The 23,475-nt window shown below is 39.3% G+C and overlaps 3 protein-coding genes and 1 non-coding gene across 6 annotated transcripts; 2 read left to right on the forward strand and 2 right to left on the reverse strand.

The window, feature by feature from the left end:
* Positions 1-4,981: 4,981 nt before the first annotated feature.
* Positions 4,982-8,549, reverse strand: LOC124053942 (E3 ubiquitin-protein ligase TRIM21-like). The gene is made up of 2 exons (XM_046379539.1): positions 8,356-8,549; positions 4,982-8,088 (listed from the first exon to the last, which is right to left on the reverse strand). Exons 1-2 carry the CDS (start codon positions 8,513-8,515, stop codon positions 6,452-6,454), a joined length of 1,797 nt encoding a protein of 598 aa, XP_046235495.1. The 5' UTR covers positions 8,516-8,549; the 3' UTR covers positions 4,982-6,451.
* Positions 8,550-9,037: 488 nt separating this feature from the next.
* On the reverse strand, positions 9,038-18,033 carry glt8d2 (glycosyltransferase 8 domain containing 2). Of its 3 annotated transcripts, none has more exons than XM_046378506.1 (10): positions 17,825-18,033; positions 15,907-15,950; positions 14,405-14,497; positions 13,577-13,778; positions 12,635-12,752; positions 12,466-12,550; positions 11,618-11,730; positions 11,153-11,319; positions 10,619-10,731; positions 9,038-9,888 (listed from the first exon to the last, which is right to left on the reverse strand). In XM_046378506.1, the coding sequence occupies exons 2-10, from the start codon at positions 15,923-15,925 to the stop codon at positions 9,695-9,697; spliced, it is 1,104 nt and encodes a 367-aa protein (XP_046234462.1). In that variant the 5' UTR covers positions 15,926-15,950; positions 17,825-18,033; the 3' UTR covers positions 9,038-9,694. The 3 variants fall into 3 exon arrangements, with proteins under 3 accessions (XP_046234462.1, XP_046234461.1, XP_046234463.1); XM_046378507.1 differs by having other exon boundaries at positions 9,045-9,873; positions 17,825-18,011; XM_046378505.1 differs by having other exon boundaries at positions 15,907-18,027.
* A 665-nt stretch (positions 18,034-18,698) lies between these two features.
* On the forward strand, positions 18,699-23,046 carry ankrd16 (ankyrin repeat domain 16). The gene is made up of 7 exons (XM_046378504.1): positions 18,699-19,166; positions 19,937-20,157; positions 20,429-20,471; positions 20,978-21,086; positions 21,182-21,343; positions 21,619-21,697; positions 22,490-23,046. Exons 1-7 carry the CDS (start codon positions 18,829-18,831, stop codon positions 22,645-22,647), a joined length of 1,110 nt encoding a protein of 369 aa, XP_046234460.1. The 5' UTR covers positions 18,699-18,828; the 3' UTR covers positions 22,648-23,046.
* On the forward strand, positions 19,261-19,348 carry trnay-gua. Its single transcript is given in 2 exon segments — positions 19,261-19,297; positions 19,313-19,348. It is a non-coding gene; the product is annotated as a tRNA-Tyr (tRNA).
* Positions 23,047-23,475: the final 429 nt, after the last annotated feature.

Below are 23,475 nucleotides of genomic sequence, written 5' to 3' on the forward strand. Positions count from 1 at the left end.
GACTTTTGGTCCATATATATAAAGCACAATACTTCTATTAAAATAGAATTCATTTGACTTTGTTAAGTTAAACCAAACAGCCAAATATTTTCTTTATTTCTGTTGATTTGGTGGCAACAAAAAAACCTCCACAAAATATGAGCAGTAGCAGTTTTACCCTTGACAATTCTCATTCTGTGTCAAAGAATCACATTGTGTAACTTTATCTGTTAGGTGGTTTTTGCTGAGACAGGAATATGGAAGTGAGTCAGTGACTTGAGCAAGAACATGTTAATTTACCTAAGGAGAGGAGCCAGGGCAGGAATTTGAAAAGAGACAGAGGTTACTGTCCTTGGTAAACCACAGGGCAATTATACTAATCCATGCAAAACCTCCCACACCTATGTCAGTTTCAGAAGTTTGAATAAAAAAGTACTGAAGAAAGGTGGCTGCATGTAGACACAGTGTAGATATAGCAGACAAGAACACAAAATAAATCCTGTTGTCAGTTTCCATTTTCTTTGAGTGTAGACAGAGAGCTAACACAGTCTGGTCGTCTTAATGCACTGCCACAGGAGGCAGATGGACAGAATTTGCTGCTATAGGCTTTGGGTGAAATATCATTTACCATTTGAAACTTTCATATGTGGGAAGAAACGAACATGGGATACAAGCCACACATCCCACTGAGGGAACACTTGAGACAGCTCATATTGGAGAAAAGTGCACGCGACACTGCAATCACATGTTCTGTCGTCCATAGTCTGCATGCTCTGAGAGGCGGGGGGAGGTAACTGCCTGTCCCACGTCTCTGCAGCCTTACAGTGATTGACTGTAATGGCCTGGTGTAAATTTAGACATTCTGTAAGTTCAGTAAGTTTTTCAGGGTCAGGGGGATCACAGCATTCTAAGGCTGTATATTACAGGCTGCCAAAATAGCTTTATTACATAATGCATAATAGAGACGCTAATGGAGAGAACGTATACCGTCGGGGAGGGGGGGGCAAGGGAATATATGGGAGAAGTTTTGGTATGTATTTGATGGTAGCCCCCTTTCAACTGTAGGCCTGCATATTCTATATTTTTATTATTGTCAGCATACTCCACCCAAACCTGCACTGTATAAGTTTGTCTTTCAATACTTTCTGAATTTGCACCCTTGTTGGCACCCATTGGTTCCTGCTTGAAGACACGAATCTTTAAAAATGAGTCAAACATTTATTTTCATTTTGTTTAATCAGTTTTGACACTGATAAGCTAAGGAAATGATTAATTATTATCTACATTAGCGTTCAGTGTTTTGTGATTTAGCAAAGTGAAGATTACACAACATCCTTATTAGCCTACTGTATGATCCAGGCACAGCGTGGAATATGTATACTAGTATTCCATTTATAAAATGGCTCTCACTCATGCAATGAGAATGTTAAGAAGTGAATGACCCAGATGTAGACACTAAAGGCAAAGATAAAACAGTACAGAGGTTTGATGAAGTAGAAAAAGGCTTACATGAAGCTTAGGCAGGCAACATGAAATCCAAGAAAAAGGCCAGGTTCCCAAAACAAGATTCAAAAATGCATGAAGTCTGGGAATGTATGCCACACAAGGTGCAAAATATAAAGTGGCAAACAAAGGACTCCCTCCTTCACAAACACTAAGTACACAAGGGAGGGAAAACAAATGGGGAACAGGTCACCATGATTAGGGCAATTGAAAAGGAGGGAAAATGTCAAAGACAGGAAATGCCAAGTAAACATGACATGCCACTACACCAAATTACACTGAGAAAATGTGCTGTTTGCCGTCTCTGCTTAAAGGGTCAGTTCACACAACGTCTCACACATACATTGCATATTATGTTCTTTTAGCAGCATAACAAGCAAATATTGGTCGGTTATATAATCTGGCAAGTCACAGAGTGTCAAGACTTATGTTATGTTTAGGCACTTGCATCATCAGTTAAGGTTATGTATGGAGGTTCCATTATCAGAAATTAAAATAAACTTTAATTCCTGCAGCCTGTCAGATGCCAGATGCTACACAAACAGTGGAAAAAGTCATTTCTACTTACTTACTCATTTGATGGACTGGGCACCATTTTCTTATGGTTAACTAACAAGCTTTGCTGTCAGATACTTATTTAAAATTTCTTTTACAATTTTGTTAATTTTACCGAAAACTTGCAACCCATATTAACATTTCTGTGAAAGTTCAGTGAGAGCTTAGTAGCCATTTTTTTTTTTTTTTTTTTTTGGTAACTTTTGTGTTTTACAGGTTTCACACACAGCGCTTATAAACCTGATTCTAGCTATGTGACAGGTAACATTGGCTTCATGTTCAAGTCACAATGTAGTGCTGTGTTTGAGCTGCCAGTCGTGAGCCAACCTGCGACTGGTCAGTATATATTTTGTCCTGTTCAGGCAATAGACTGCGCCATAAAGAATTAAACAGCCTTCCAGTCAGCCTTTTCAGCACAACGCAAAGCCGAGGGGTTGTTGAACCAGCCAGTTACTGCGAAGTGTAACTGAACGTGATTCCACTAAATATAGTTGTCTGTCATGTCAGGTTAATGAGGATCTCAGCCCTAAATGCCTTAACTAGTAAAAACAGATTTCCGTCACTTACGACTGTTTGCCTGTTAAAAATGTTTAGAAATGTTTTGAACCACGCAGAAACCAGTTTGTGTGGGTTAATGTGTACAATGAAAAATGAGACCTGTGGCTACATCTGGATTATTTTCCAGGTTTTTAAAATGTTTTTAAAGGTTTTTTAAAAAAACAGCACTTGGAATTTGCTGACATGAAGAACATACACGTCAACAGACTGACATACTGTAACTTTGCATCAGGTAGAAATTATTTTTATCTATTTTAAGAACTGTCAGTAAGATGCATTCATTTTTAGGGCTTCTCACGGTATTTGTTAAATGTAAGAAAACCTCATCCTTCAAAATGTCTTAACTTCAGAGTGGACATTGTGAGCAGGGCTGAGGAAACTAATCAGTGGAAAACTTGTCATGCTGGCAGTGACATCACACTATCTGGAGTCTCCATAATGTGGAGACAAACGTGACTCCACACCATGCTCCACACACACACGCACCCACACTGTACACACACACACACACACCATTATCGGTAACCTCCAGCTTGCAACTAAAGTATCACCTACACACAATCTCTCTTTGATACACACACATACAGAGCCTCCTCCTCCTGGCCTGTCTGCCAGCTGTGACCAGCATACGTGCAGTCTCACACATAGTCTCTTCCCTGGGCACAGCCTTTTTCTCACACTGGTTATTAAGACTACACCTAGATGACTGGATTTTCTGCTATGTCTCTATGATGATGTGTAGTTGAGTGAAATTTTGTCCCTTTACTGTTAATGAACAAGGTGAAAGTGCAAAGTTTGTTTTCTCTCTTCCTTTTCTCTATTTTACTTGAAATCTGCACCACTCGTGAAACACAAATGATAAAATCGTTCGTAACTAAAACCTTCACCAGAAAAAGAACTGAAGCTAAAAGCTGGGATCATACGTTTGCTCTAAATATTTACAGTGATAGTGCCTGATAATCTCTTGTTCTTTTATCATGCAAGTGTAGTGGATTCTGTAAAATGTCTTCTATTGTGTTGTCAAAGACTTTCATTGGAATTTCATAGATGAATGTTTGAAATAACTGCTGAGTGAAACCTAATAGGGTACTGTATAGGTAATATACAGGTATAACTAAGGGGCTGCCACAAGGTCATGTACTTAGTCCTGTTTATTTACAATCTACATTGTAATTAATGGAATTTCCTGGCATTAACAATACACTGAATCTGTCAGTAAATTTCTTACATTTCTCTTACTATGACCTTAGCAAGCTGAAAATTACTATGTGTGAAGTAATGGGTGACTTTTAGAAAAATTAACAGTTTAAAGGGGTGGTTCAACAAATGTCACAAGGGGCTTTGTTGTTATCCATTACTTATGTTATTTACTGACTGAACATAAAACTGCATTTTTTAAAATCAAAATAAGAACAGGAAAACCCTTTGTGTAATTGACCATTTGTTTTTGCTTAACTATGCAGGTATGACTGGTTAAAGCGACTGTGAATATAGCAGAATTTTCACACCACTCATGATGGTTCCAGCTCCTATAGAGCTGCCTCACTGTTATAGACTTTGATAATAAACACTGTAATTACAGGCTAATAGTGGAGTAGCGTGATGTGTATCAACCGTTAAGAGCCTCATTTGGTTGCTACACTGCCCTGACCAAAGCACAAGTAAGAAACAAAGTTTTTAAAGCCTGACATGAAGTAAAGAAGGGGTCGATGCCATTGATAAATTCTAGCAGCGGACAGTGCTGACATTTTGTGCTGTTAATACACAATCTTTTGACAGTAGCAGTGCAGATGTTTAACTTCGTGCCCCATCAATTTTCTTAGGGATGCAATATCTTTCATAGCTTTCAGGCACTGGAATCCTGCCAAAGAGGTGTTTAAGCATCCAGCAACTCCACAACAACCTTGAACTCTGACATCCCGATGACGTGAAACGACACACGCCACCGCCTCTGATGTCAGCTCCCGACGTCAAAAAATCCTTCATCAGGTTCCAAGAGACGTTAAGGGGAGTGAAACTTTAAATTCCTCTCTCTCACACACAAACACAGAAAACAAATTACCTGAAGCCTTAAACCCAGATCACAGGAAGGATGTTTAAACCAGTTTGCTGTGATGCAACACTAGAATAACATCATTCCTGAAATACTAAACATAAGAGAGAACGTCCACTCTCAGAAATAATAGCTTAAATTATATGATTATATCACAATGTACACATAATTATTTCTGAGCACAAAATTCTCTGTATAGCATTGCATACAGAGAATTTAGCATCTTTGATAAGAAATTCCCTTTAGTTAAATTAATTCAGTCTTTCTCGTTTCAAGAAAGAAAGGAAAAGTATAAAGTAAATCTGTGACCATAATCTGTGACGTCCAACAGAAAGAATTTCTTGAACCAAAGGAGAGTAGAAGACCGACCATGCAGACTCAGACAGTGTTTGCTTAATTTTCAAAGGTATTTCCCATTAATTAAAATTCACGCCACCACAAATATTTCCACATGCAAGCAATGTAATTATACAGTTATGTAAAAATGACAAAGGAAATTCCTAAAATACCTCCTATAATGATGAATGGGATTTTATACACTCACAAAATGTGTTTTGCATTTACATGAATAATAAATTTACAAGAAGATTTTTGTCCTTCTGAACACAAATCCTGAAAGAATATATAAATTACACAGTGCATTCAACTGAACAAATATGGAAAGCATAATAAAAAATCTAACATAAAATAATAGAGTGAATGATCAAACTCAAGTCTCATCTCAGTTTTGTTGGAATAGTTTTAATTTTCTTTTACCAATTTTTATTATTATTATTATTATTTATTTATTAAGTACAGATGGAATGACTAACAGTACACCACATACAACGCCAGTGCAAACAGAAGTGATGTGAGTGCAGTGCACAACAACACAAACCGTACAGTTTGATTTAGACAGGCTTTTGTGAATTGAACAACTACATGGCTTTGGGAAAGAAGTTCAGGTTGAGGTGTTCTGTCCTGTCCCCGAGAGACCTGAAGGGAGACACTAGAAAATGTGATGTGCATTGTGAACCTATGGCAGTAATTGATAGTAATAGGATACTCTGAATTATGTCAAACTGGACCAGAAGATCTTGCCTCAGAAAGTACAGTCTCTGTGGGGCTTTGTGCATTTGATGGTTGCTGCTGAGGTCACATTTCTGGTTACTGCTGATGCGTGTGCCAAGGAACTTGAAGGAGTCAGTTATTTTAATTGGGTGGCTGCCAATAAGGACAGGTGCTTTTATGATTTGTTTGGTTCTGAAGTTGATGATTATTTCAGTAGGACCAGTCACTATTTCCGACATATATGAATTTTCATAGTCTAGTCTATTCTATTCTGGTCAATTTGTCACAATTTACTTTAAATTAACATATGTTTGTGTAATTATTCATATTATAAATGTATTCATGTACTGTACTTATGTACTTCTTTTTATTTATTTACTTATTCTTTGTAATTTTGGTCTATAGGCAATTCCATGCTTTTGGCTGTATTCCAAAACAGACTGAATTGCCCAAACTTAATGACAAGATAGAATGTGGTTTCTAATTCTAAACAAGAGAGACTGTTCCACTAAATATCATCACTATGTCTCTGGCGCCTCCTAGTGGAGCAGAAGCAACAGTGGACTAACCTTTTTAAAATAAATGTACTATTAAGGGCATTCTACAATACGGTTCAACAGTTTTTCAGTCTACAAATTAATACAGATTAATTCAGTCATGTTTATCATCAATGTTTATAATCAAATTGTAGTTTAACTTAATACTTAAGTGATTTATGTAATTTAAATGGCAGTGACTCCAATTATGATCAGTCTAATCATCAGAATTGATGGGGCAAATGATTAGTGGAGTGGAGTTCTTACCACCACAGTTATGACAGGGATTGAAATATGAGTAGAGTTTCTCAGTGAACTTACATCCAGTAAAGGAGTAGATGACAGCTGGAACATCTACATCATAAAATGAGACCAAACCCTCCTCATAATCCACAAACACCCCAACCTTCTGAGGCTTCGACTCTAGAAAGAGGTGAACTGATGATCCACCAACTTTGAACTCTTCTTCTTTTGTCAGTCTTAAATCCCAAACACCATTCTTAGGGGATGGTACCACACACCCTGTTCTGTCGACAGACCCTCTGGCCACTCCTAAAATCCAGGAAGTCTTCCCTTTAACTTGAACTTCATAGTAAAATCTTCCTGAAGAAAAACTCTGCTTTCCAAAGATAGAGTAACAGCGAAACCTCTTAGAGCTGCATGGAAGATTCTGCTTTACATTCCCATGACTGACTTGCTTCCCATCATCAGACAGGATGAGAAAGGGATTTGCAGTATCAGGATCAAGAGTCACATCCACTGCATACTGCTGGACCCTTTTTATTTCAGCATAAGCATGCAGCTTCTCCATCTCCTTACTGAGTGTCTCCTCCAGCTGAGCCACAGCTCTCCTCACAGCCCCCTCATAAGACGAGCGCACTCTGACCTTTGTCCAGTCTTTGGTGGGTGGAACAGGGTTCAGGGATGGGAAGCTTTGGAGGAACTGGAGATGGTCTTCAGTGCGTGAGAGCTGCTCCACTTCTGCACTTCTGGTCATCAGCTCAGAGATTTCCTCTTCCAGTTCTTGGATGAAGACTTCAGCCTGTTTCTCTCTTGTTTTGTGTGTCTCTTCAATCACATTGGTGAGCTGAGCCAGGCCTTTCTGAACAGACTGGATGAGAGCAGTGAAGACCTTCACACTGACTGCTGTCTCTCTGTCTGCACCTTCCCTACTGAGCTTAACTGACTGTTTGACCTCCTGAATCTTCAGGCGTCTTTCCTGAATCATCTGCTGAACTTCAGTATCTGTCTTTCCCAACTCAGCTTTCTTTCTTTCGAATTCTTCTTCCAGAGCAACAGTGTGATGAAGCTTGTGATCTGTTTCTGTGCAGAACCGACACACACACATTTGGTCAGTCTCACAGAACAGGTCCAAAGGTCTATCATGTTTCTTACACATCCTCCTTTCTAGGTTCTTCACAGGATCGATCAGCTGATGTCTTTTCAGTCCTGGGATTCTCCGATGAGGCTCCAGGTGAGTCTCACAGTAGGAGGTCAGACACACCAGGCAGGACTTCAGGGCCTTCACTTTGGTGTCTGTGCAGACATCACAGAGAACTTCTCCTGGTTTGGCTCCTTGTTGCCCTGAGCTGCAGCTGCTTTCCTTTACTGATGACTGTCTGAACTGAGCAACCATCTCAGAAATGAAAGTATTGACATACAGCTCAGGTCTTCTGTCAAAACATTTCTTACACATGGGACATTGACAGTGGACATTAATGTTCCAGTGGTCTGTGATGCAGTTCTTGCAGAAGTTGTGTCCACATGGTACAGTGACTGGATCAGTGAACACATCCAGACAGATGGAGCACAGAAACTGATCTTCAGAGAGGAGACTGCTGGCTGCTGCCATGTCTAATAACAAAAATGAAAGTGTGAAATCAAAAACATACAGTTTATTTGCACTGAACACCAGTTTTGTGATTTTGAAAGACTGATTGATCTAATTGTGCCTATAGTACATTTTTAAGTCTAAGTATGACACTTAACTTGGAGAACAAGGGAAGTAGGACAATAGGACACAATGCAGCTGTAGTACAAAATCAAATTTTCATGTGTTGTGTCAGTAGCCTCTCCTGCTGATTCCTCTTGAACAGTTCAAACACCGAGAATTTTACTCACCAGTTGTACTCAGATTCTGTTGTACTTTCGAGAAATGCCAAAAGCTGTTTTGCAAAAGTCTTAAGTTGTCTCGACTGTAGTGGTGTTGAGTTACGGTACTTTCAGTTTCTGTGACTGTGAACTCCTCCCTTCCTCTTTCCTCTTTGGGTATGATGGTCATAAGGTATGGAAGCCCATAGAAGACTTTATTTAACTTGAAAATGAAAATGTAGTTTCACAGTAGCATTATAATTTTTAATTAATTAAATAAGTTATTTAAGTAGAAATTAAAATGAAAATACAATAATCCAATTTTCATTTTCACATACTCTATGACCATATTAGAATGACAAGCACTATTTGAGTAGCAATTGCAATAAAAATGCAATTTTTAAACAATTTTAAAATGAAAATGGAATTCAGTACTTTAAGAATATTTTGATGCTAATACCTTTGTACTTTATTAAAGAAAAAATTCCGAATTCAAATTTTTACTGAGTGTTTATATACTGTAGTATTACAACTTTGGCTTAAATAAAAAATCAGACTCCATTTACTTCTTCCAGCTTCTCAAGTCAGAGGATCACTAAAGTCATCAGGATTCATCCTCCGGGGCCCATGAATGTCGGTAGAATTTCCTCATTAGAATTTCTTTGCACTCCATTGCACTGTTTAAGTTTAAATTTGAACATTTTCACTCTTAAAAACATTAATATTGAGTTTATTTCCTTGCCTAGCAATGTCCAGGAATTTCACTTCACTTACGCAGCACTGACATTTATCATACAATTTTACAGTCATTATAGTAGCTATTAGTAACATATCCTCAGTTGTAAAACAGCCTCTTTCAACTGAAAATGTGTGAAAAGTTGGGGTAGGACAGAGAAACTGAAAGGATTGGTTATGTTAGCACAGACAGGCTAACTTGACTGGTTAGAATATGAATTGTCAAGCAAAGAATCTCAACCAAGAATATGCTGTTAAGAACTTTGCGGGCTCACAGAACGACTTTCAGGCAGCTGAGTGCATCCACTGGATCATGGCACCACAGTCATCACAACGCACTCACTACAATAAAACAAACTACACCACTGGGTTACTATAGAAACACATTTATTCCAGCTCAAGACAATTTGCAAAGACATGAAAATCTTTGAATGAACACTTCTGAGTTTCCCGCTTTGACTTTGAACACCTTTCTACAAGTCATGTCTTTACAGGTATACAACAGATTAGTCACATTTTGTTTAACCAGCATTTCATTTTTAAGAGCATTCCTCAGTATTAAATTCTCTGTAAGTCCTGAACTTCACATGCTTCATGTCACCCTGTGGCTCAGACATGGTATGTTCCTCGGACCTCAAGTGTCGCTCTCAGGTCGTACCAAAGAGAACCTTTTGGAGGGGTCTGGGATGAACCACCTCTCCCACAGATCCAAGTGAACAGCAGGGTAGTTCCATGGTTTAAATGGGCCATTCCAGTGCAGCAGGTGTGCCTCCTGCAGCATGCTCTCTGAATAACGGGCATCTGGACTCCAGCCTGGACAAAGAGGAACTGACCTGAGGTTGATGCTTCAATATTTTAGGTTTTGATTCAATTATTTGTCATTATTACTGTAATAACTTCCATTATTACTGTAAGTTAGAAAACTGTTAATTAGTTTTACTCTGTTCTAGTGTTAAATTATTATTATATAAAATTATTTACTATTTTTTTCCATCCATCTCCATCCATCCATCCACCCATTCATATCCACATCCATACTATTTTTTTATCATTTATGATTCTATTATGATTATGATTATTATTAGTTTCCAATGACAGGTGGAAGAAATTTTGTAAAACAAAATCATCTTGATTTGAATGAAAAAAACTTTTGACTTTTTCTATTTGAGGTTGCACAAAGAATGATAAGACTGTGCTGTTAAAATGCCTTCACATTGGGAAAAGATCGCATTATGACCTGTTTGGGACTTGGGACAATATTGGTTATGAGTAATTATACAGTATATATGTAGAGTTCTGTTGTTAGCAGAATAAATAGCTTGTTCAAACCAGTTAAGGTTAAGGTTTGTGCCTCATTCAACAAACAATACAAATACACAATTTTCTTAATTTTCAGTAGAGTAAGTAACGTACAAAGTTGACAGTTGACTCTTTAATTCAAAAAAGGATGACATAGTTGTATTTTTCTTCTTTCAAAACAATGATCTAGCTGTCATCTGAGAGACCACTGTGCTGTTTAGGAACTAATACTGACATTCTTCAGGAGTGGTGATCTTACCCAGGTGTCTGACGTGCCACAGCGGGTCCAGTGTTGTGTATTTGTCATGAAATACTATTAGCATGGGTGGAGTAGCGACACCTCCCGCCATGGCACTGCTGTATATGTTCTGCCTGGTGGAGAGGAGGAAGAGGGTTTTTGATCAGGCAGATGCTTCGACTGCAACTCGTAAAATATATAAAACTGTGTATTTATCTTACTGCATAAATACATGAAAATGTAATTCAAAGTGGTAGAACTGAACAGTATAAGTGATATTACAATAAATTAAATAACTGGTAAGTGGTGTAAATGAAAGACTATGATGTAATGTTAAAGCCTGAACCTGTTAAAACAGAACCTGAAGGCAAGTGGACATCCCCAAAATCTGCAGTAAGCCCCTAATCATGCATGACAGAGTTTGGTAATACTGTGCTTTGTAATGTAATCAAAAGATCCAAAAAATCTACCAAGATCCAGGCGAGTGGGACTAAACGGAATGCCGCATGCTCTCTTTTCATTGTTTTTCCTCACACGTAGCCCCTTGGCTCAGACCTGAAATTCTCCTCCATCCATTTCTCCAGCTGTTTGGTGATCTTCTGTTTCTTCCACTCGATAACATCTGCCACAAACACTCCAGGGTTGAAAGAGCAGTCCCTGGGGTGGATGCCCAGATCTTTAACTTCCTGTTTCCTATAGTCCAGGAAGCCCATGTAGGTCGTCTATGGGATGAGCTCAGAGGAGAAGACGGCATATTTCAAATACCAAATCTTTTTAAAAAGTTCATAGGGAAAAATGAATAAGAAATTAACTCAGAAGGACTATCAGGATACATTCATTATCAATTTCTTTATGACTGCACACCAAAGTTGAAAGATGTAATAAATATCATGTGTGTATCTACCACACACTGATTGACACAAGCTAAAAGTAAAAATTGGATTGATTTTCAGACAAATGCCATAGTCTCTCCACAGTAGCACGTTGATACACACAATGGGAAAAGGTATAAAAATGCACCTGCATGCCGATGCTGCGCACCATCTCATGCGTGGACGGCAGGTCACAGTCAGTGGCGAAAGCAGCAGCATGGCCTGGCTTCAGTTTCACATTAAACAGATCCTTGATGTCGCCTGAAAAGCACAAGTAGCATTTAAGTGGGATGATACATCAACACGTATGAAAGATTAGATATTCAATACGTAATTAACGGAAAATTAAGAAATGAGTGGGAAAGAGTTTAATGAACCACAAAATGAATTGCCCAAACGCTCCATGTGAGCAGACCAGTGCCTTATAAAGTTGCATACAGAACCCCTTTAAAAGCACTTTGATCTATTCTCAGGTTGAAATGTGTTAAATACTGTAAGTACAGTCTACTTACCATTCAAAGAGGGGAAAAGTCCCTTCCCTTAAGCAGTGAGACCTTCTTTCAAAAATATATGTATGCATTTTTGATCTTACTTGAATTTTGAATTGAATTACAACAAAGTGTAGAAATACACAGACTACATGCCCAGCATTTGTGTAACTGATGTCGTCTTGCTCACCGTGACCTGATGACTGAAACGTTGTAGAGCTGGTTCTGCAAGCTAGCGAGTAGGTCAGCGATCTTCACACAAAGCTAAATGGTACTTTACTATCTTTATGACAAACTGTAACTGTCTTGACTTGCAATTTTTTTCCCCCCTCAGGTATCACTAAAGTCTGATCTTAAAATGTTTACTCTTGAAGAAATCATGTATTCATAGAAGACCTACATCTAAGCCCATTTTAACAATCGCTAACCTTAAAACTATTTTATCTGAAGAATGTAAAGCATGAAGTTTTCGCCCATGGATTCCCTCCAGCCATGATTACATACATACCCTGCACAATGACATCATCATCTAAGTATATCACCCTCTTATGGTTGATGCCAAGCAGAGGTAAGTAAAATCGCGCGAAGTTGAGCTGCAAAATACAAAGCAAAATTATTTCAGGGTGAGAGTGTGAGGTATGTATCAATACAGGAACAAAACTAAACCCAGAACTCACTGGATGTAGCAGATCAGGTCGAGAGGAATCTGGCTTCACCTTTCCTCGCAGAACCATGGGGTTAAATTCCACTATCTCATACTTGATGCCTTTCAGTTTAGTCTTCTCTATGTACTTCCTGGGAAAATGCAAAGTAAAAGAGGGTAAATAAGTATAAAAATCACCATGGTTGGTTATAATGCTAAGGTGGCCAAAAACCACGCCCATGTCTTCCCTCCATATTTGGAACAGTTACTTGAATTAGATTTGATATTTTATAGTATAAGAACACAAACCATCTTAAAACTGACTAGATGGCTTCAGATGGTCATTTATTGCACCTTTAAAGGGGCAACTTGTAAAATATGGCCAGAAAACTTAAAATATAGGGGGGAGCACATCCCTAGATTAACTTCACACACTTGCACACTGTACTATTTGTTGTTATACTGGTATACTGGTAATAACTATAGTTACCATTAGCCCAGTTAGCTGTGGAGCTAATGGCCTTATAGCAGAATGGCCTGCACCATGATCTTGGATCATGACGGAGTCACCACTGGCAACATGGTTCATCTCAAAAGGACTTCCAGATGACTGAACACCAGACTGGGAACGGACACAACCTCTGAGACAAGTGGATGCTAGTTTGATGAGGTTAGTTTTGTTTTCTTTTAGACTAAATGCTAAAAGAGTTTGTGAAACTTAGCAAACTTGTTATATTTCCAGGCTGAAATTGGGTTAGACTATCGACTATCACCTCTAGAGGTACAAAGTGGTATTACAAGACAGGACGGACTGTGGCTAGCTGGCTACCATGCAACACAAAACAGAGACGTCTTTGACATAACATCAGCCCTGTTGTTTCTTCACATTTTGTTGATAATGTTACTTACAAGTAAAATAAATTCTGGCCACATCTCACAATTTTCACCTATAAAGCCTTTCAGACAAGCGACAAACCTCGTCAGTTTCACAGCATCGTGAAGAGTAACAATATAGAAGAACACACTGGCGTCTGTGTTGCTATGGATGCTGTTGATGGTTGCCATGGTTGCACCCATACGCTCCTCCGATGCACAGATGATGACGGGGATGACGTCATCCATCTCAGACACTGTTACTGCAGGATGTTTTGCTGCGATTCCAGCGCTCTTCCAGTGATCTGAGAGGAATCAGACGGCAGGCTCAAGGCTGAATTTGTTGTATGTTACTTTGGAAGTTTTTTCCAATAAGAATGATGTGATGTATAAAATTGACCACAGCTATATGGTGCAACAATCTCTCTGGTTGTTTATATACAGATTGTTTTTCTGCTTAGCTGTAACAACCTTTACCAACTGCATTAATATTAAATTAGATGAAAGTCACAAAATGCTTTTTCCAAATTATCAACAAATCAGCTTTCAGCTCCAAGCTGTAAATCAGTTCATATATGTATATTTTCGTTCTTTACAAAATGCTCAGTAACTTACCAAAACAAATAAATACTCTAAGCTTTAGCAAATCTTTCTCAAAGAAGATCAAATAGTGGACTAGCTGGGGATTATTTTCAGTGGCGGATTAATACACATTTAGTGCTCGAGTAAGCACTCATAGAAGCAGCAGATCCCTAGTTTTGGACAGCAGTAGAGTTCTATTGTACAGAGAAATCAGATAGCTCACGCTTTGAATACACACACAATATTTTTTAGGATCAGTTCAACATTGGTCTTGGTCTTTTGTTGACGATAAGCAAAATATAAATCCTTTAATGCCTTAATGATGTGAGTCAGACCTGTGTGGGTGTACCTGAGAGCCTGGCTCGAGAGGAGGCTCTGAGCAGTGTACTGTGGAGGAGGAGACACACCATCAGCACCAGGAGCAGCAGGAGGACCTGGTTAACTGAAACACACACAGAGGCAGGAGGTGATGTCTTCACATTGCTTGTATTGTCTGGCATCAAAAAGAGAACAACAGCAGATCCTCATGTTTTAGGAGCTGGAAGCAGAGTGTGAAAGCATTTGCATTTTTGCTAAATAAAAAAAAAAAAAAACGCCTTTTTTTGCTTTCAGCAGTTGATCACTGCGCCCGGTGATTTCTTGAAACAATTAAGTCATTATCAAATTTGTTGTTGGTTAATTCAGTTTCATTTTTCTAGGACTAAAATTCAGCATTAAAAACGCTGCATAAGCTCAGTTGTTGTTTGACTGCAGTGTATCCCTCTCATAGGAGCAGAAATGCACATGGTGATCATGTCTGAAGTTTCTTTCTTCCCACCAGCTGCCTGTCAGACAGACAAGAGAGAGAGGAAGATCAAACACCCATCTGCAACCAGTTACAAGCCACTTTTTCTCATTTTTGTTTCCTATTCAGGTCCCATAACATATTGTGCACAGTATGTGCAGTACTACCTGAGCAGGAGTAGATATTCGGGACTTACTGTCCCCACTTGTACTATCTGAGACATTTTATAAACATCCTTAACCAGTTGTTTTTCTTTTACAAACTGAACTTTTAGTTTTATTTTTCTGCCAAAAATGTTTGGGTTCGGGTTTGAACAGTGTCATTTTCTCAAGGAGCGAAAATCTTCCCTGCATGATTTTAATCACAGATGTCACCCATTGGTTCTGATTTGAATTTGAAGCTTCTGTTGCTATCTTGATTTTTTTGGAAAATAGCACTGACCATATCTGGATGAGACAGTGGAACTGGAGATGATATCCTGATTGGCTCTGACTGAGAACCTGAGGACAAACTGTGATAGTGGAAATAGCCCTAAAGCATACCCTACTTTATCATCTATTTTACTCAAAATGGGGCCACAATTTACAAAATGAACATCATGCCTTTTTTGCAAAAGACTTGGAACTAGTTGCTGAAGCCATAAACTCATTAACAAACTGTTTACTGAGCGAATGAATCAACTGAGAATTAGACTAATTTTCTCATAAGCAATTAGAATAAAATCAGGCTTCTTTTTGAAACTAATTGAGTCGCCCCCTGCTGGTCATTAGGAAGAATGAATGTTGAGGGACTTCTGCATTGAATAGAATAATGAGGAATGACTCCTTACAGCCTGTGATTTCATTACCTCATCATACCCTCCCCCAGCACACACTCGTGCATAGAGCATGTGACAGGTGCATGTGCACCTCACTTTTCTTTTACTATACTTAGTATGAGTGTTAAACCACAACAAAACAATTAAGTCTGGAAGTGTAACTGCCCAAAAACAGGAACATGAGCATTTATTCTTTATGTAAATTCATATCACTTGAGGTCATAAATCAACTAAATTATCTTTCACTTACTTTTTCTCAGGAGAGCCATGTTTCATGTTTGTTTCCAACAACATCTGCACACACAAACCCAGAAACAGAAAAGAAAGAACTATTAAGCCCCTGGAGATAAATTCATTTCAAGAGAACTACAAGATGAAATACTACTTGGCCCCATCAGTGATGTGTGCAGGCTTGAAAGAAGGACAGTTCCCTCAGCAGAATGTTAACACCGAACCCTAGCAACACAGCTGAAAGTGACTTACAATGTCTCTGACATTTAGAAAGGTGATAGGCCTCATATGTTTTTGCACAAAAGTAAAGGAAATTGACTGTTACCTTAACCAAGCTTGACTAAGGGTAAATATGGCTAAGGAATCCGGTTTCTCTTACAAAGATCTAACTGTGTCAGTGATGTCATTATTGAGATAAGAAACATGTCGGAGTCCTTGTGTTGATGGTTTTGATTCAGACTATTGAGGAGGGGTTGGTTGGAATCCCCACGAAGGCTATGGTCGACACTGAAACTTAATGTAAAGAGACATCAGTTACATTTGGATATAAATACACAGAGAAATGAAGTATGTGACATATATTTTACACATACTGATGTATATGACTGTGACAAACTGCCACAGTGGCCTGACCTGCAGCAAACTCTCCGAGGGCCAGCACATGTGGTTGTCTTTTGACCAAATCCTTCCATCACTTCCTTCCTTCCTTCCTGGTGCCAGGATTCATCGAGGAATCTACTTGTCTCTTAGCCACTGAGGCATTTATGTAACTGCAGAGGGTTGAACGCTATAAAGCACAGATCTCAACTGTCTAAAAGCTTCACTTCTCTGACTGATCCCCCATCTCCATGGCCTCAGATGGAAACAACACACTTTAAGTCACTCGTCAGTTAGCGTCACACATACAGTAGCCTGCCTTATTGTGTTGGAGCGTTTCCTCAGAAAACCTGCAGACTTAACTTGAGCAGGCAGTTGAAATGAAACAGAACATGCAGTTTGTGTCATGCAGTTGTTTCAGTTTTGTTTGTCGCTGTTTAGAACAGCCCAAAACATCTGGAGCTCATTAGCTCTGGATACTCTTTCCAGAAGGCAGAGCCACCTAACATGCTGTCTCTGGTCTGCATTCGAACAACTGCTAATTCACTCAAGACTCTGCAATTTACGATGTATTGAACTTACATGTCACATGTTCTCCAATCTCAATGCATTAACAGTGACATGTTTTTGCAGAATTGTACCACCAGATATGAACAGTTATACAATTTTATGCCACTTCTTTTCTTTATTTTTGAAAAATGGTAAAAAAAAGATTGTTATTCCCTGTTTTAACATAATTTTCCTTCTTCAAGATATCAAGGAAGTGGGTTATGATGTACAGTAACTACCTACTACAAATCTAGTTTTTCATCTTCCAAGAAGTTGCTAAAAGTTTGCATGTAACCGTGTTTGTGTGTCAGTGCGGTGAGGCTCCAAACCAAAGCACTTAAATCATCACACAAACAAACAAAAACAACAACACTCATAAGCAAAAAGATTTAAGACAAAAAAAAAATTGCATTGCTTGAAAACAATGTAAAACAATGTCGTGCATGTCGCATTACTGCACATTTTCCACTTGTTTTTCAAGTAGGCCGACAAAGTCAGTTCTTTCACAGATGGATATTTTTTTACAGTGTAGCAGTACAAAAAGTTCTCCTTACTATAACAGCACAATAGGGTGGCATGAATAACGCTAAACACAAGACACACGTTTCACAATAGGCACTAGACATACACCCGCGAGAAACTGCGTTATCTTAGCACATGTGCACTTTAGAAGACGTGAGATAAAGTAAGAGGAGGAGTGTCCCTCTTGGCTTGATATGTAAATGATCACTAATTTTACTTTGTGGCACAATTTAAAACACATTCAAAATGTCAGAAATGTATAAGCTCACCAGACAAAGCGGGCGGTGACTGTGGTCAGTGTCATTCCTGAGATTCATGGTCCATGTTGTAAAACCTCTGAGGACTCTGAGACTCACCCTACAGAAAGTCCTACTCCCCCTCCTTCCTCCCTCCAGATGTGACTTATGCTGTTCACTCGCGCTCTGATTCCTCGCTCTCTCGCTGAGTCAACCTCTGCTGTGAAAGCAGTGTCCGCTTCTGGCTCGTTTCTGTTAGCCACAGTGTGAGAGAAGCAGTCTATAGTCATTAAAAATCACACCGACAGCGCTGTGTTAAAACCAGAGCGCTGTGACATATACTTTAAGTAGTATTCATCATTCTGATCCTGAGGAAATTACTTATAAATTTCCATTCTGGAGGTAATAATTGTTTTAAAAAGGTTTGGATGTCCATACATTACACGTTGTAAGAAAAACTACATTTCCCATAAAGCCAATAGTTTCGCATGTTTGGAAAGGACGACTAAAACTTATCCCGTCTAAAAAGTACGCGTCGTCCTATCTGATAGATGCTGAATATTAGTTAGGATTGTGAATATTAATCATACTGTTCTATGAAAAACTGCAACGCCTAGAATCAGTGCTAACCTGCACATGTAAGGTTTAAATTTTCAAAAGTCTGCTTGAAGGTTTGTTAAAACAGTTCTTACAACGTCAATTACACAGTTTTCCTTAAATACCTGTGTGTATGAATAAGTTGCATGTCTTATTATATCTTAATACATTATTTATTATTCATAGATGCATGCCGTGCCGTCTATATACAAAAACTTATATTTATTAGGTTTACAAAGCGTATTGACGTGGTGCACAAGAAGAGCAACCGTTACAGTGTAAGGTCATGGTTAGCCACTTGAGTTTTTGCTACTCTGCTAAAAAAAACTAGTAAACACTTCTCTCCAGCATGTCCTGAAGCTTCTCAGTCTAACTATTTTGTCCTTTTTGACCGGTAAGCGACGTTGTGTGCATTTAATAGCCCGGAACCTCCATCCAACATGGACGAAAACTCCTTAAAACAGATGGCGAGGCTCACCCAGGAGGGACAGTTAAGCTCTCTGGAGAAACTGATAACATTAGGCGGCTCGGCGGCAGTGCATGCTGTCAGTAGCAAACACTTCGGTCGGTCTGGAGACACCCTGTTGCACTACGCTGCCAGACACGGACACCTGGACATTGTTGACTATCTCATAAAGCGGGTAGGCATGGATGTGGAAGTGTACAACAACGACTACAAGAGGCCGCTGCACGAAGCTGCGTCCATGAGCCAGCAGGCTTGCGTCAGCTACTTGCTCCGGGAAGGAGCTAAAGCGGATAGTCTGAAGAAGGCTGATTGGTGAGGATGAGAATACCGTTGCAACGTTGTTTCCTTACATGAAGCGCCCTCTGTTGGCTTTAACAGGGCATTATTTCGAGTGGGTTGTCAGCTCCCTTCGATAGCTCAGTTGGTAGAGCGGAGGACTGTAGCGGTGTAATGCTGAAATCCTTAGGTCGCTGGTTCGAATCCGGCTCGAAGGAGCAATTTCTTTTTATTAACCTAAGGGAAAAACAGGTCTGTGCCCTCAAGTTGTGAATCCAAACAGATTGATCATTCAGTGCATCAACAAAATAAATAAAATAAGATTAAGAGATTTTGCAGACATACATTTCTTACGTCTTAAGATTGTCTTTCATTATTTTGTATTTAAATGTGTAATAACATTTTTCTTTATACGTAAAGGACGTGTTAGATTAGGTTTAGTCATGTTTTATTAGAGCTAATGCTCCATTTAATTTTTTCAGAATGTAAAAACTGAAGGTGAATGTTTCAAATGCTGTACACCATATACAAATTACTATGAAATTGACAATTTAAGGTTAATTTTTTTTCTGTTGGTGTGAATTATTTACAAATTATTTTACAAATAATCTACAGATTTTTTTCACTGATGATTTTTTTTCCCTGATGAAATGTTTAATAATTCTTGTTTTTCTAATTGTGATGTCTATTTTATACAAAAATCCCCTCTGTGTATTAGCATCTCATTCCTCATCTCACTGTGACTGCCAGCTTCAGCAGGTTTCACTCGGTCAGAACAGATGTCAGTGTTGCCTATCCTCTCTCAGGACTCCCCTGATGATGGCCTGCACTCGGAGAAACCTCGACGTGATTCAGGAACTGCTGTGCCATGGGGCCGACCCTGCACTGAGAAACAAAGACGGTTGGAACTCCTTCCACATCGCTTGCAGGGAGGGCGATCCTCTGGTCATACAACACCTGCTGATTGTCGCGCCGGATGTCTGGAGGACGGAGAGCAAGACGCGCAGGACGCCGCTGCACACTGCGGGTAAAGCACCCTCAGATATCAAGTGTCAACATACAGATGTGTGACGCGATGGCCGATCGGTCAAACCTGGCATACACCAACAAATGTCCTGACTTCGGGCTGGTTTTAAACATTTGTCTTGTGCTGCTCTGTTGTGGTCAAGTCTCCGAATGTGTTTTATGATCACTGAAGGACAAAAGTAATATCTGGGGGGGTTTTTTCCTGTTATGTGAGGGGACCTTTTGTGTTAATTATCAGATTTTAACTAATACTCTCTTTGCTCATCATTCAGCGATGCATGGCTGTGAGGAGGTTGTTAAGATCTTACTGGAGAGGTAGGTTGAATTTTTTTATTGGGAATATTCGCTCAAAGCAAATCCTATCAGATTTGTGAGATGTTTCAGTCAGTTTTAGCAATATTCACTGTCTTTAGTGACTTTGTGTATGCAACTTCCATGCATTTTTCTCTGAATTTCTGGCTCAAAGTGCCTTAAGATAAGCAACTGACAAGACTACTGGCAAAATACAAAAACAATATTGTGATCCAGAGATTGCTGGTTTGATTTTTGCTTTGGAAGGATAAGTCTCCATGGGGCAATGTGAAATGGCAGCAATTACTTCACCCTCACTGCCTCTACAGAGACTTCTGTCTGCAAGGCCTTGACCGCATCAGCGGAGCTGCTCAGTGGCCAACAGCTCAGGTTGTTGTTGGACTGGGCAGCTTCCAGGTGTGACTGGTTCAAAGTGAAGAAACATATTTCACATTTTTCAGCTTTATGATGATTTGCAGCTCACAGATAACATTGCCCGTCTGACTTCACATTTGCCGGCCTTTTTCCAGATGTGACTACACCCCGGACAGCGCTGACAGCTGTGGAGTTACTCCTTTCATGGATGCTGCCAGGAATGGACACATTTCTGTGGCCAGGATGCTTAAAGAAAAGCATCAGGTAGAATAAGGCGTTTCAGCTCACTAATGTTTCAGCTGATGGAGACATTGACATATTTATACATGATATCACAACTTGACTTGTGTACAATGCAGGCATCTCCAACAGCAGCTGACATACTCGGGGCTCAGCCGGTGCACCAGGTTGCTGTCACTGGCCAGGAGGAGGCGCTGTGTTTCTTGGTACGGGACCTAAATGTAAACGTGAACCAGAGGGCGACTAACATCCAGCTCACTGCCTTACATTATGCTGCGAAGGTGAGATCAGCAATTCCCGACTAGGGGTACTTCTGCAGTTGCTTGCTGATATGTGAAAATAGTTTGGAGAAGCTCAACTAATTTGAAAACTAGTTATCAATGAGCAGAGAAGTTGAAAGGGTTATGTAGAAGTGATGGATAAATGGTTGAAATAGTTAAGTTAATGAGTAACCCAAAAAAAGCTGAAAAGGTTAGCTTAGACTAATAGATAATATATAAAGATATTATGGTGTGCAAATCAACTCTCTTTCCTTATTTCAATGCGTGTTTTTCAGGAGGGCCACACATCCACCTTAAAAACACTGCTGGAGTTGGGGGCAGATCTTCATGTTCGGGACAAAAAAGGAAGAAGTGGTAAGCACTGAATCACACACCATCGTGCTGCAGCTGCAGTGGTGAGCTTGTGAAATGTTTTTGTTTTTTGGTTTTTAACAAACTTGAAGCTCCTGAAAAGTATTTATGGCGTCAATATTCAATGCAAAATAAACAACAATAAAGGAAGAAGAAGAAGAAGAAGAAACAACTTTATTGGCAGTATATATATTTTTACATACACACACTGAATTCATCTTCTGCATTTGACTCATCCTTAGTTGAACACACACATGCAACACCTGGCAAATTACATGCAGTGAAACACACACAGGAGCAGTGGGCAGCATCAAGCGCCCGGAGAACATATTGGGGGGTTAAGTGCCTTGCTCAAGGGCACATCAGCCGGCTAATGGAGGGGAGGGAGCATTTTTTCACATTAATCACTCCACCACACCCAAATTTTTCCTGCCCGTCCGGTGGGGGAATCAAACCAGTGACCCTCCGATCACAAGCCGCTTCTCCAACCTCTAGGCCACGATACATTGAAGTATTATTTCTTAACAATCAAAAGTCCGTTGATCTGCTTCATCAGGGCTGTTGTTTGAGCAGATTTCTTTAACAGTCATGGCTTTATCATATTTTGACTGATGTTGCTCAACTCGAAACTTGAAATCAATAAGAACACTACAGAGTCTGAAAGCTCTTATGTGATAAAACCAATACTGTTGTAACTTTCAGTCAATCTGAAAAGTTGCGTTATGACGAGTCAGTGGGTTAAAATATGCTTAAATAGCAGTATGATTCTTGAATTTTCTTCTCTTCTTGTGCCAGCTCTTCACATGGCCTCCATAGGGCAGCATGCAGATGCAGCCAGGACACTCCTGCAGCTTGGACTCAAAGACTCAGAAGATGCATTGGGCACAACAGCACAGCAGCTTGCCAAGAAACCAGATGTAGTGAGAGTGTTTGAAGTGAGCACAGATTTGTAATGGCTCTATAGAATCAGACCTGAGTTCTGTAAGACTTGTCTTGGACGACAGTATCTTGCCTCTAACTTAACCAAACAATAACCTTAATAACATAACCAAAAAGCTTGCCACTCTGCTGCATGGGAAATAATGTCTTGTTTAGAGAACACTATGCGCTGAAGTTCAGACATGGGTGGACATGCTAAAGATAAGCTTGTGTATGATTTCTTCTGACTGTATTTTGATATCATTATGATCCCTTAGATTGTCATTGCAGTTGCTAGGATGTCAGATTCAAATAAACAAAACAAAACAAACAAAAAGATAAAAGATCTGTTTAGAAAAACTGGTGCATGTATGTAAATATGTATGCATAAATAATGTTACAATTAAACTTGAAGACACTGTTTTTAAATTCTAGGTTTTGTCTTTGCTTTGAATATGTTTGTGAGTTTTAAACTCCTGTAAATCATGTGTCCACCTTTCTAAAATGATTGTACAAGAATTATTTAGTGTAATGAGTGACTCTGTAGCCTATAGCCCCATACAGACCGACTTGACACACGAGTGAGTAATGCAGTAACCTCATGAGTGTCACTGGGTTTGCTTAAGAGGTGTGTTGGTCTTGATTATAGTCCATTCTGGCAATACAAACAGTGAAGGTAGACTACTCTGCAGTTTACAGTACATCGTTATAGCTGTTGCACTTTGTCTGTTGGTGGAATTGGTGGTGGTGGTGATGATGATGAGGTATTTTGAAATTGGTACAACATAATGATTCAAAATGCATAGTAGGAGTTATGGAACTCTGTGGGAAACATTAAAACATACAACACAGTATCAGGCTTA

This window comes from Scatophagus argus, chromosome 22 (genome assembly GCF_020382885.2).
Source record: "Scatophagus argus isolate fScaArg1 chromosome 22, fScaArg1.pri, whole genome shotgun sequence".
Lineage (NCBI taxonomy): Eukaryota > Metazoa > Chordata > Actinopteri > Scatophagidae > Scatophagus > Scatophagus argus.